Source organism: Fusarium verticillioides, chromosome 1 (assembly GCF_000149555.1).
Source record: "Fusarium verticillioides 7600 chromosome 1, whole genome shotgun sequence".
In the NCBI taxonomy this organism is placed as follows: Eukaryota; Fungi; Ascomycota; class Sordariomycetes; order Hypocreales; family Nectriaceae; genus Fusarium; species Fusarium verticillioides.
In genome coordinates, this window is record NC_031675.1 from 908978 (window position 1) to 921610 (window position 12633).

At 50.9% G+C, this 12633-nt stretch overlaps 6 protein-coding genes across 9 annotated transcripts; 2 read left to right on the forward strand and 4 right to left on the reverse strand.

The window, feature by feature from the left end:
* Positions 1-136: 136 nt before the first annotated feature.
* On the reverse strand, positions 137-720 carry FVEG_09665 (hypothetical protein; the record flags this gene model as incomplete). Its single annotated transcript, XM_018898719.1, has 2 exons — positions 137-405; positions 456-720. The coding sequence occupies 2 exons, from the start codon at positions 718-720 to the stop codon at positions 137-139; spliced, it is 534 nt and encodes a 177-aa protein (XP_018756646.1).
* A 777-nt stretch (positions 721-1497) lies between these two features.
* Positions 1498-2973, reverse strand: FVEG_16633 (hypothetical protein; the record flags this gene model as incomplete). Its single annotated transcript, XM_018905875.1, has 1 exon — positions 1498-2973. One exon carries the CDS (start codon positions 2971-2973, stop codon positions 1498-1500), a length of 1476 nt encoding a protein of 491 aa, XP_018756645.1.
* A 43-nt stretch (positions 2974-3016) lies between these two features.
* On the reverse strand, positions 3017-4805 carry FVEG_16632 (hypothetical protein; the record flags this gene model as incomplete). Its single annotated transcript, XM_018905874.1, has 2 exons — positions 4221-4805; positions 3017-4167 (listed from the first exon to the last, which is right to left on the reverse strand). Exons 1-2 carry the CDS (start codon positions 4552-4554, stop codon positions 3017-3019), a joined length of 1485 nt encoding a protein of 494 aa, XP_018756644.1. The 5' UTR covers positions 4555-4805.
* A 232-nt stretch (positions 4806-5037) lies between these two features.
* On the reverse strand, positions 5038-6812 carry FVEG_09663 (hypothetical protein). 4 transcript variants are annotated; one of them, XM_018898718.1, is made up of 5 exons: positions 6153-6812; positions 5893-6014; positions 5739-5844; positions 5648-5681; positions 5042-5598 (listed from the first exon to the last, which is right to left on the reverse strand). In XM_018898718.1, exons 1-5 carry the CDS (start codon positions 6526-6528, stop codon positions 5199-5201), a joined length of 1038 nt encoding a protein of 345 aa, XP_018756643.1. In that variant the 5' UTR covers positions 6529-6812; the 3' UTR covers positions 5042-5198. The 4 variants fall into 4 exon arrangements, with proteins under 4 accessions (XP_018756641.1, XP_018756640.1, XP_018756643.1 ...); XM_018898716.1 differs by having other exon boundaries at positions 5038-5598; positions 5893-6812; XM_018898717.1 differs by having other exon boundaries at positions 5648-5844.
* A 202-nt stretch (positions 6813-7014) lies between these two features.
* Positions 7015-10169, forward strand: FVEG_09662 (translation initiation factor eIF-2B subunit gamma). Its single transcript, XM_018898714.1, has 3 exons — positions 7015-7354; positions 7453-8829; positions 8899-10169. Exons 1-3 carry the CDS (start codon positions 7174-7176, stop codon positions 9012-9014), a joined length of 1674 nt encoding a protein of 557 aa, XP_018756639.1. The 5' UTR covers positions 7015-7173; the 3' UTR covers positions 9015-10169.
* A 1363-nt stretch (positions 10170-11532) lies between these two features.
* FVEG_16631 (hypothetical protein) lies at positions 11533-11697 on the forward strand (the record flags this gene model as incomplete). Its single annotated transcript, XM_018905873.1, has 1 exon — positions 11533-11697. One exon carries the CDS (start codon positions 11533-11535, stop codon positions 11695-11697), a length of 165 nt encoding a protein of 54 aa, XP_018756638.1.
* Between the last annotated feature and the right edge of the window lie 936 nt (positions 11698-12633).

Consider the following 12633-nt stretch of genomic DNA (forward strand, 5'->3'; position numbering starts at 1 on the left):
TGTCATGCTTCAGCTGGTGCTCGATCATAGACTCGCCCTCATCCTTATCATCATCACCATCCCCTTCCTTCTTATGGTCGTCCGCTCGCTTCTCGTACTGGTCCGAAGTAACCCACTCGCCCTCTGTTCCTCCTTTCTAGGGATCGCATAGGAACTCGATAATGGCCTTTTGTTCGACCTGCTTAATATCACCCTTTTTGAGGGGGTCTCTGCCTCCTGTGAGGACTAGTCGCACGCCCTCTTTGTCCTTATCGGAAGTTGAGTCGCTTGTCTTTAGTCGCGTGGGTGTAGCATCGAATCGAGAGCCGCCGACGTTTTCGAGATTTCCTGCGATAGCGATGATATTCGTAATCTCATCCTTCTCCTCCTTCTCGCCAGGCTTGAGAAGGTGTGTAATACCGCAAACTGGATGTGTTAGTCAGGACTCTGTTATCCCTAGCAGATCTTGTACATACCTCGAGTGCCGTTTGGACATTCTTCATCCTTCTTGCCGCCCTTCTTCTTCAAAGGCTTGCATATATCTAACGTATAAGTTGTGTTGTAATGTTCAGGAGGGCTGGGCTTAAACCGCGTCGTCAGGACCGCATGCGGTCCACCGAGCTTAGAAAGATCAAAGGTATGGCCATCTGCGCGAATCTTTCCGCAGTCTAGAGTTTCTCCCGCAAACACTGGGGCTGCCAGCAAAGGCAGTAGAAAAGCCAACAGATCCGGCCGATGCATCGAGAAGAACGTTGATAGAAGAAGGCAGAAGTTTGATAAAAAGAGACGGTTGCTAATCGATGGTGCCGAGATGAATTACCGATGGAGTGGTGGTATCAGAAAGTGCCGTGTAAGCTTAAAAGAAAGAAGAGACTCGATAGAATAGATTACAAGCGCGTGCCTAGAACAAGCAGTCAAGCTGTGCTGTGCTGTGCTGTGTGATGTGATGTGATGGATTGGTCACGTTGCCTCGAGCTATCGCGGGTTTGCTAGCGTCATATGAAGCTCCTGTCGTCTTGGCGGTTGTGTCATTGCGCCCAAGGTAGGAGCCCAGTTCCACAAGCACGTGACAGTCTCTGGAGCTCACGAGTCGCCCGCCCAGCTAAACCACATGGCAATATCATTACAATCCCGGGGTAATACTATTGCTTCTTTTCTTTATTTTCTTTTTATTCGTGGTCAATTCTCGGGCTTCGTAAAAGAGATAATGCTATGATAGACCATCCCTCATAATAATACAATCAATACCTTCTTCAAACCTGAGCCGTTAACACCAAGAACAGCAACATTTATCACTGTGCTACCTTGTCCAGAACCAAACAGCCAAATGAAAAAGAAAGAAACCCTTGAACCTGGATGGAAAACTTTCCGAGGGGTATAAACCTGCCCAAACTCATAAACCGTGTAAAAAGAGCATGTTGGTCCAACCTGAACTCCTTTGATGATCGAATCCTCTGCTCCTGTCTGCCGTGACATTAATTCTGCCCACTATTATCTTCTCAGGTCTCGTTCGCGACATCACATTCCCTGGGGACCGCCCATCATTCCATTCATCCCCTGCATTTGCTGCTGCATCTGTTGCATCTGCTGCTGCTGCTGCATTTGCTGCTGTTGCATTTGCTGTTGTTGTTGCTGCTGCTGCTGCTGTTGCTGCTGCTGCATCATCATTTGTTGTCGGCGCTGCGCCATTGACGCTTGCACAAGACTCTGAGCTTGCCCCATACTCTGTGTCTTCATCTTCTCGATCACGTCTGGTGGAATATGCTCTTGGCCACCGTACTTCTGGGCTACTGCTGGCATCATCCTATTAAAAAGCAGCCTGGCCTGGTGTTGCATTTGTGCCTGAATTGGATTTTGTCCCATTTGTTGCTGAACTTGCTGCTGCTGGGCCTGTTGCTGCTGCTGAGGGCTCATCATGTTGCCCTGCTGTTGGACTTGCTGCTGCTGACGTTGCTGCTGCATCGCCTGGAAAGCTTGCAGAGTCATACCGTTAGGCATCATCTGTCCGCTAACTTGACGCTGCATGGGACTATTACCCATCTGGCCATTAACTTGGTTCATGCGTATCATCTGCTGGAACTGTGCCTGCACATGAGGAGGGAACGACCGTATCTGGCTGCCCGACATGTTTTGCATTTGCTGGGCATATTGAGCCGCCATCTGCTGCTGCTGTTGCTGCTGTTGGGGGCTCATCATGTTACCCTGCTGCTGTGCCTGTTGCGAAGCAATCAACTGCCTTTGCATTGCTGCCATCATCTGCTGCTGTTGCTGAGGGCTCATCTGGCTCATGTTGCCACTGTTAAGACCGTTTTGCATGGCCATCTGCTGCTGTTGCTGCACAGCGCGTTGTTGTGCCAATTGAGCCGCAAATTGTGGGTTCATTTGGTTCATGCCCTGGCCATTCATCATCATGCCTTGACCAGGCTGCGAGTTCTGTGCCATCATAGCTGGTGGAGGACTTGCCTGGCTCATACGGGGAGTTGCCACCATGGCAGGCCTGTTGATCGGAGTACCTTGCGCCATGTTGGGTGTTGAATGGGGTATTCTTGGAGTGCCAGAGGGATGGCTCTGTTGACTACCCCTGGAAGACATGTTATGAGCCATCGGGACAGACATAGCTGCGGCGTTTTGCACGACAGAAGACGGCCGAGGAGGACTGTTGGCCATGCCAGAGTTTGTCTGCTGCATTGGGACGCTGCCAACCATAGGAGACGACATATGCTGAGGTGTACCTTGGCCAGCAACTGGAGAAGATGCTGGTGGTTGAGTGATCTGAGCCTGGAAGCGGGGCTGTGCTTGCGGAGGCATATTATTAGCCATTTGAGGCGTTGCCACAGCTGTGTTATTGACTCCGTTGGTGACGACATTGTTCTGAGGATGACCGTGCTGTGGTTGGTTCCCGTTAACTCTCTGAGCATTTTGGTTATTCTGGCTGTTCTGATTCGCCACTTGGGCGCGAGCTTGAGCTTGTCGCTGAGCTTCTGCCTGTCGCATCTGAGCTTCTCTCGCAGCGGCCTCCCGTCGGAGTCTTTCTTGTTCAGCATTTTTTCTGAGCCATCGCGACCGCATCTTGCTGCTGCTGCTGTTTCGCTTGTTGCAATTTCCTGTCGTTCTCAAGTTGCTTAAGCTTCTCTTGTTCCTTCTTTTCGGCATGTTCTCGAGTAATGTCAGCCAAAACCTTGAATCGTTCGAATCGAGGCTCGAATACCGATGCGCCGCCTGAGGCATCGCCATCGGTTGTACCACCATTCTGCGCTCCATTCGCATTTGGCGCAAGACGCTCGTCGGCGACCAGCATGAAGCGTTCCGTCTCTGCAGCAGCGGCTTCGTCCGCAGCCATCTCGGCGACAGTTCGCTTGCGTGTTTTGGGCTGAGGTGGAGCTTCTGCATGCTTGGGGTGGCTCATCGCCTCCAAGAGGAGGATTGTTTCTTCAAGATTCTTGGTAGGCTCAAGCACCAATGGCGCATTTGTTGCCAACAGGATCTGCCCCTCTGCAGCATGAATATTACTGCTGTCAAGCTCTGTCTTTTCACGCTTCTGGCGTTTTGCGGGTGGCGGCATGCTACCGGCTGTAGGTGTCGGGGGAATAAGAGACATCGGGGTGGGAGGTTGGCCAAGGCCATCACCCTGTCCTCGCGGGGTAGAAGCTTTTATTAACAGGTCCATCTGTAAACTTTCGGGCGTCGGGTGGAGCACCATGGTAAAGACTCGTGGCTTGGTCGCTCTGTCTTTTTGCTCTTCTGGCGCTGGCATGACTGGAGCATTTTCCTTTTCTGCCACGTCATTCCCTTTTGAGTTGACATCGCCATTTGACAAACTTTCTTTAGGGAAAGGAACATTCGGTGATGGTGTGAGACATTGGTTGTAGTTATGAATAGAAGACGGCATCATGGAACCCTTTTCTTTTGTGGGTTTGGCAACGTTCTTCGCTTGCGCAAGAGACTTGTGGTCGTGAACTTGAACAATAAGACATCCATCATAGAATGGCACACCGGCATCAGTGAAGTAGGAAAGAAGATCATGGGGGATCGTCCGGCTTCTGACGTGGTCGAGAAATATCTTCATCGGTGACTTGTACGGAAACACGCCATCTTGGTTATCGAATCGGAAATGCGTTGTGTGTAGATGGCAGACAAGAGAGGGAGGCCGACCGGCGAATTTGTTTAGGATATAGGAGTCTGTGACAACTTCATTACTGTTAGCATTACGCAACAACACGATAGGTCAGAACATCGCATACTGTAGGGTCGAGGCTCCGCGTCGTGACCAGAGTGGTCTGCCGCTAATGACGCTGATCGTAGGCCAGCACTATTCCTAGAGTGCCGGCCCTGTAATTGCGATGCGGTTTCTCGTCGGGCTCTGTTGACAGGTCGGACGGTTGATGCGGTAATGGCTCTGTCGCTCGCCGAATGCGGCGGCTGCTTGGCACTCAACGGAGGTTTCTTTGCCGACATTGATGGTGATGGTGATGATTTTGAGGATGCTATAGCGCCATTCGTCTGGATTCCAGGAGGCACTGGGCGCTTCACTTTGTTGGCGACATTTTGATGGACTATAGGTCCAACTGGCGCCATCGTGTTGTGGTCGCGCTGCGCAGCGGGGGCTAGCGGTTATGACGATATCTCGGCCGATGTGGTCCGCTCGACTTTGGTGGAATATTTGCTCAGGTCGCAAACATGGATATTGTAAGGGAAACGGCACGATGCGGAATTCGAGGATGGTTTGATTAGAATAGGCTGGTCGCACGTCGACTTGATGGATGATGCGGATTTGGCCGCGGTAGTCTCACGTTAGGGGCGCGAGTATCTCAAAGAACCGCAAATCGAGAACAAAGAGAATGGTCCATCAGAGGTTTTTCAAGTAGAACAGAGCCGTCGATTTCTTTGTTGGTGTCGTTGCGCGGTCGCTGAAGTCGGTTATTAATTCGATGATGGTTCACGCCTTGTCGCCGTATCACGGGTGCATTCCCTTGGATGAGGTCGGCTCGATTACGGAAGATCGCATCACGTGATGGGACTTGAACAAGCGCATCACGGCAAAAGTAAACGCATTGTAAACGCATAGAGGTTTACACTCAAAATTCAATACTTTCTAAATAAGGTAGATGAAATCATTGAATAAATACACGCGTGCTCGTGTCTGTAAATAACCCTAATAGCATATACTAAAGTCCAAAACTCATGGTATCTCGTGCCAGATTGCGCAAGACGCGTTAGTTTCACTCCTGGCCCTGAACTCGACGCGCCCAATCATCATTCAGCCTCATACTGTCGACAACCACAACTCCACGTCCTCGTCCAACTCGTTCAGGGCGCTGCCACCATTCCTGGCTCTTTCCGGCCCTCTCGGCTTCAGACTCGCTATCTGCCAATCCACCAGAACCACCATCAGCTCCAACAACCAGAATGACGTCATGTCGAAGCCAGGTCTGGAGGGTGGTGATAATGCTGCCATCCTGACCAGAGAGAGCCTTCTGGAGATAGATGACTTCTGGCTGGAGGTGTCGCAGGATATGGACGTGGCCGTTGGGTGTGGTGAATGGGAGAACCATTGTCTCCTTTTCGACCAAACTTAGAGCCTGTGAGTAGATGGAGTTAAAAGAAGGGCTTGCGGATTCACTACGAGTTGTCAGCAACAGCACGATTCAATAGCGCAAGTAAAGCATACAGCTGGTTCTTTGACTCTTCAGCTGGGGTTTGAACTTGATCGTGTCCAATGTTAGAAAATGAAGAGCTCAGCGAAGTTGGCGGAAGGTTACTAGTAGCAGTATCCATAGCAGGTTCCTTCAAACCAGGAGCGTAAATCAGAACAAATAGCTTAACCTTGGAGTGATCGATGTTTCGAGGGATGTGGGAGAGGATTGACTGGAGCGTGTTAGTGCGCGACCTCGGACAACAGTTTGATCAACTTACAGCGTGCTCGTGGAACGAATCCTCCTCTTCAGGCACGGCGCCTGTCTCGGCAGACACCACAATCGCAACCGTCTTGCGTCGCCTATTGCCGCCGACGAGTGGTGACGACGTATCGGCGGGCGCTCGTTCTTTCTTAGCATCTGCTTCCTCTTGCCAGGGGTTGGTATCGTCAAAGGGGCTCTTGTCCTCCTCGCGAATGCTAGCCAAAGCCTTGCCCATAGCTGCACTCGCAGCTGCGACACCAGCCGCCACAGTCTTACCTGTCGAGTCAAAGAACTGCTGCGGGCTCGGTGTTCGCCGTAGAGCACCAGACATGCGCGAACCCCAGCCTCCGCCGGCCGCATCTTCGTCTGCGGGCGCAATTCCTTGGCTCTGGCCATCAGGTCGTGGTGGTTTCTCGGGGCCCTGAATATCGCGCGAATTGATATCTCGGGAACCGTGGGGTTGATTATCACCTGTGCGAGCTTGGTTGCCGTAGTCTAAGCCGTAGTGCTCATCTTCGTCATCTCCGTCTTTTCGCTGGCTCCAAACCCAAGCAGCCACACCTACAGTAGCAACTGTAAGAGTGACTGCGAGAGGGACCCAGTGGCTCCAAACTCCCCGTCGCGACCGCGACGATCCGTGATCGGGCGACATTTACGCGGCGCACTGTCGCATTGCTAGGTGGAGGTGATGACGCCAATGGCAGCAGGCGCAAAGGGCCTTTTGGTGCAATTCGAGTGTCGTGGGGTTTGTGACTGTTGAGTAATTGCGTGATATTGGCGCAACCGTTAAAGTAGCGAAGTCTGGGGCCAGATCCGATTCTTGTCGATACGCGGTGGTTGGTGTAATCGGCATCAACAAGCCAGTGGAGCTGAGGCCATCTACCCCCAGCAACAACGGGGTCAGCAGCCCGAGGGCCGACAAAGAGCTCAGCGCAGCGCAACCCAGCACGTTTCAGGGGCTCAATTGCGGGGGACTATCCAATAATCCGTGCCGAGGTCGGGTCCAGTCCGTCCACGTGAATCCGTGTGGGATAAAAATATGTGGCTGTGCGTTGGGACAGCCACAGCTGCAGCCACAGGCGGGACAGCACCCCACGAACGTACATTTTTGATGTCTTGGCAATGGATTTGAGTGACTCTTCACTTCATATTTGACTTCATACAGCAACAACGGCTCTCGCGTTGGCATTAACGAACCAACCCGCACACTGAGGCCGCAGCAGACCTACCAAAAGTTGACTCTATCTCAAATCTTCAACCTCTACACCCGTAAATCAACAAGGAACCCCGCGGTGTTATGCCCCACGCTGTATCAATGCCGTCAACTGGGCTTCAAGCCCTCATCCTTTGCGGGCCTGGCTCGTCGTTCCCGACATTCACCTCTAACCCAGATGAGAGCCCCAAAGCCCTTCTCCCTATTGCAAACCGACCTATGGTCTGGTACGCGCTTGATTTCTGCTATCGAATGGGCATCACAGGTCAGTCAAACTTGGGGCTATAGGGTGACTCATTCAGTATATCCGAAGATGGCTCTTCACTCTCCAGTTATGAAAGCATACATACTGACAACTACTAGACATAAATCTTGTCTGTCCTCCTACAGCATCCGAGGCTATCTCAACTGCTCTTAACACTAACCTTCACCTAACTGCGCTGCCTTTGCCACGGCCCGACATTCTCTCACCAGTAGACCTTGATCAAAACACAGGCACTGCTGAGATCCTGCGGCTGCCAGAGATTAGGAAGATTATCACTGGTGATTTTGTAGTACTCCCTTGTGACTTGGTCTGCGAACTTGGAGGAGACAAGCTTCTACAATCATGGATGGTCAAGTCAGCTAGTCTGACAGACTTGCTTGAAATTGCAAGGCTTTCCAACGGTCATCGATCAGTTCACAGCGGTGCACTTGGCGTTTGGTATGACACCAAGGCAGTTGCACCTGTCAAGAAGGAGGAGACAGACTTCATTGCGACGACACCGTTGCCTTCAACTCCTGTTACGCCATCAAAGGGATCTCTTTTCTCAAACTTGTCAAAGCTGGTGTACTCCATGCCAACAGACTCTTTGAGAGATTTAACAGAAGACAAGGGCTCACTTCCTATTCGACACGGATTGTTGCGTGCCCATTCTCGTGTACGAATGTTCACGACACACCGAGATGCTCACATATACATCTTCCCTCGATGGGTTCTCGATTTTGTCAAGGATAACGAGCGAATGGAGAGTATTGGTGAGGATGTTGTCGGATGGTGGGCGAAGGCTGGGTGGCAATCCGGTCTTGCCGACAAGTTGAAGCTCGAGAGTGCTTGTGCCCAAGGTCGGGTTGAGGAGACCAAGGACGATGAACGACCAAGCTCGCCTTCCCGAGTTTCCACCCCAGATCACATCCAAAGTGATTGGAACTCATACGGAGACACAGCTGCCGAGACATCAGTGCCGAGTATTGCAGTTGATGACGAACCATCAGCTGCCGAGAAGTCGAAATCGTTCCAAGTCCCGCCGATCATTGCCTATGTCCACCCGGGTGGGAGCTCAGCTCCTTTGATTCGCCGCGTTGACACGGCACAGCTGCTGCTCGCTATTTCACTTCAGCTGGCCAAGCTTCCATCACTCGAAGAGGCAGGCGGAGAGTCACCATCACCATATGCACATGCAAAGAAGATCGCTTACCCTGAAGGCGTTAAGGCACGCACGACAATCACACAAAAGGACAGCCTCATTGCAGAGAATGTAACTGTGGAGGAGAAGACCTCTATCAAAGAAACTGTGATCGGCGCCGGCTCGCAGATCAACGAGGGTGCCAAGCTCTCCCAGTGTCTACTTATGGAAGGAGTTGTTGTTGGCAAGGCATGCAAGCTGACACGTTGTATTATCGGAAAGAGAGCAGTCATTGGAGATGGATCTATCTTGACCGACTGTGAGGTCCAAGAGAATCTGCTCGTTGAGGCTCGAAGTGAGTTCCCGTTTCCCGTTTTCCTACCCTAGAGGTGATCGGCACGCTAACCAGCCCACCCCTGCACAGCTGAGGACAAGGACAACAAACTCATGAGCTCTGAGGGTTTGGAGGCCACAGAAGCTGAGATGGAGGAAGTCCTCCAGGACATGGAGGCTGACGCCGAGCAAGCAGTGATGGATTAACTTAGAATCTCGGATGTAACCGTAAACGGAGAAGCATTGAATAGAGTTATTCGCTTGTTTGTTTCGAACCAACGCTCTGCTATTACCCTCACTTCCAATATCACCACTATGGTTGCATTTCACGTGTGGTGTTGAATGTTCGAGACTTTTCCTTACAGCGCATGGTAGTATCGAGGCCCCCCGGTATGCCCAAGCCGAATGGATGTCCGTCAAAGTGCCATCGCCACCTGGGGAATACGATAAGTTGGAATGGAATCACCGGCGAATGCTGGATTCAATATCGCTTGACGGGAAACGTCTGACTTGAGACACACGATGTCACCTCCCAACCGTGCCGAGCTATCCTTCGCGAGCAGCTTAGCAAAATGTCTCGCCTCACGTTCATCCGGACAGCAGCAGCTCTGCAAGGAGAGCATTGCCGATCAGGAAATCGTACGACTCTGCACTTTTGGATGTTTCTTACCAAGAACTTTGGGGGATATCTCTTTCTCGATAGCAACAGCACTAACTAGATGTGAAGCGCTGTCGAGGTTGGGGATAAGACCGACGATCGTAAGACGGGACGAAACTAATGCGATGTCACCCTAATCAAGTCACTTCACTTAACTTAACACATTGAGGGCGTGTTCAGATATCGTCCCTGTCCCTCTCTCTATCCGCGCTTTGACGATGTAGCTGATCGGAAAAGGTGTCGCTGTTGTTGGTTCGCTTCCCTTCTACGCGTAAGCGCGCGTGGGCCTAAGGTATCTAGGGAATTCGGAACCGAACCACGACGGGTAATCCAGCCTTGCAGTGACATTCTAAACGTAAGACTATCGCAATGTCCACTCTGCGGGCGTGGGAAGTGACCGGCTGACCGCGTATCCTCTTTATGGCTGGAGAGTGACAGCTTGTCGTTAAGTCAGGCAGTATGCCGTACGGCGGCCGCACCGCCCGCAGATCGAGAGAATATACTGAAATCGAAAGCTGAAGCAGAGGCTGTTGTTCACTAAGAAAGTAAAGGAAAAAAGTAGGGTCCAGTATGCATAGATTGAGTTTCGTGGATCTTTCTACAGGGCTGCGATTGTTTAGATTGCCATGTTGAAACGAAACAAAGTGGCTTTGATATAATAACGACTTTTTCTATAGATAGAATATGCACCTCTTTTGACAGCCACGTTTGATGGTATTCCCATACCATTTACAAACTTCCCCATGTTTGCTTATTGTCCGAAAGACGTCAGATATGCTTATTTCGCCTTTCTACTGCAGAAATCCCATGGTCGCTCAATGGTCTCGAGTCGATTCTGGATCTGGATGGTCTGGCCTCGTCTCGTCTCGTCTTTGTCTTATCTTGAGCCGTGTCAGGTGTCGTGGCGCGGTGACTGACATAGCACATACTGAGTAAGTTAAAAACAATATTATGTCACCAACGAGGTCACTGATGACATAAGTCTGGTAAACTACTGACACAAGCCCGAACGTAGAGGACGATTTAGCCCAGAAGAGATATAACTGTTTTAACATACGACCTACGAAGTGTAGCTACTTCAAACCATCCTAAGCCCTGGGTTACCCTACATGTTCTATAGCCTCATTGGTAGAATAAATCTCCTACCGATCGATCGATCGTGTCAACTGAAGGAGGCGCATTCTAGAACATGAAATATCGAGAATTAGTGTATGAAAAGCCATGGTAAAGAGTCATGAGCTGCATAAATCAAAATCGAAAATGAAAATGAATGTCAACAACATGGTGAATTCGAGGGGCCGCGGAAACTGTCAATCCATTTAGCGAGAGGGATTTACACATTAACTAGGCTGGCGGGGTAGCTAAACTCCATTTAGGGAATGGAAATCGTTAATAGTGAACTAACACAGCCAAGCGTAACCACGGCTCCGGTTCTGGGCGAAACTTTATTCACTCCACTGGCTTCTCGCGGTTATATAACCGCGAGATCTGGCCACTGGATAATGTCTTTCCCGCCTAAACAGCAGCTTAGCTCAGCCCCAGAGCAATGCAATTGTTGTGCCTTTCACCGTGAGAGAAAAAAAAAGTCGATGTTGCTTTGAGGCCAGAGCTTCTAGCTGCCGGCCCGACGTATGTTAAGTAATGCCACGCTACCAACGGTCAAACGGTCGAATTGAGCTTGCATTCCGGTGCTATTGATATCCGAATGTCACCGTAAGCATGACCGTCTCGTCAAGAGGCGAGAAGCGGTAGCGAAAGAGAGTCAATGAAATCTATAGGCCAAGGGTAGTATTCTGAGGGAGAGAGGCGAAGAATAAAAAAAGAATAACAACAATTGGTCTGTGTCGAGGAAAAACCTCTGTACCTTGCGTTAACGTTATGGTGTGTAAGAGTCTCGATCTCGGTCTCAGTCCCAGGGCCAATTAATTAACTATACCCTGACGTATCTCGTGCTGCAGACACAGATACAGATACAGATGCAGCCGCAGACGCAAGATGCAGCGCAGATACAGCCGCAGATGCAGATGACGCAGGGCCAAGGTTTCGGGAGACCACAGAACCTCCAAAATGGAACAGGAACAGAAGCTCCTACAGGGAGCAGGCCCTGAAAATCTGGCCTCCCAGACCCCTGACTATCCCCAGTATGGTGATCTTCTCCCGCCCGCTGTCCGTCAGATCACAAACCTAGTTGGCGGGAGATTCACGCCGGGTGTAACAGCGGCTGCGCTGTAACTTCGATCTGGGGGGGGGGCCAGGCCAGCAAGCACAGGCCCAAAGAAACAAAAAAGAAAAAAAGTGTATGTAGTAGTGCCATATGGCATTTCGGTCGCTCGCATCGTGGAAAGTAGAGTGCATCGGCGATCTCATGAGCCTGGGCTTACCTGGTATGATATATAGGCTGGGCAGAGAACCGAGGGAAGTGGGACACGATACTCAAGGGACTGAAAGCTATCCAGATAGAGAGCACTAACAAATACCACCGAGTTTGGATGACATTCTTTACATAGATCAATGTAGGGCAGAATACCAATGCCTAGTTTACAGAGGCTAAGGTAACTATGTCAGCGGAGACTGACAGCTTCGGGACCCTTGGCCCAGAAGCCGTAGACCCCGGCCGGCCGAGTCTCTCACTCCAACCAACGCTGCCTGGTCGCCGGTCTCCCCCAAGCATGAGTTGGTTCGCCGGCCCGTCACAGTGAGAACCACATGTGGAGGACTTGATCAGTTTGCCGTCGGCAAGAGTACGGGCCCGTCAATCATTTCTCGGTTCTGACAAAAATATGTTGGCGTTATTCATCCGTTGCAGACTCCAAAAGCCACAATAATAGCCACAGCAGGCAATCCTGACATGGCTACAGCACGTTATTCTCCTTATGGATCGAGGTACAGTAGTGTGCGTGGTATACTGCTACAATCGTCTGATAACTAGCCTGATAGATAGATTGTCAACCAGGGAGAGTAAGAACAATAGCGTATGATTACCGTAAACAGAGGGAGACAAACACCAAATGGGCAGCAGATGTAACATCGTCTGCTCGATACGGGAGTCAAGGGATGCGGCCAACGCGAGTTGACAGGTTGATGAGTAGGTGATAGTGACAGTCCCCAAGTCAATCCGGCAATTCCTGGGCCCGGTGCCCACAGAGAGCTCTACACAAGGGAACTTGA

Coding starts and splice junctions, on each gene's coding strand:
- FVEG_09663 (XM_018898715.1), bottom strand. CDS start 6,528: ATGTCGCCCGATCACGGATCGTCGCGGTCGCGACGGGGAGTTTGGAGC. Junction 5,845..5,892: donor ATTCGTTCCACGAGCACGCT/GTAAGTTGATCA, acceptor AACACGCTCCAG/TCAATCCTCTCCCACATCCC. Junction 5,599..5,647: donor GAAGAGTCAAAGAACCAGCT/GTATGCTTTACT, acceptor GACAACTCGTAG/TGAATCCGCAAGCCCTTCTT.
- FVEG_09662 (XM_018898714.1), top strand. CDS start 7,174: ATGCCCCACGCTGTATCAATGCCGTCAACTGGGCTTCAAGCCCTCATC. Junction 7,355..7,452: donor CTATCGAATGGGCATCACAG/GTCAGTCAAACT, acceptor GACAACTACTAG/ACATAAATCTTGTCTGTCCT. Junction 8,830..8,898: donor TCTGCTCGTTGAGGCTCGAA/GTGAGTTCCCGT, acceptor ACCCCTGCACAG/CTGAGGACAAGGACAACAAA.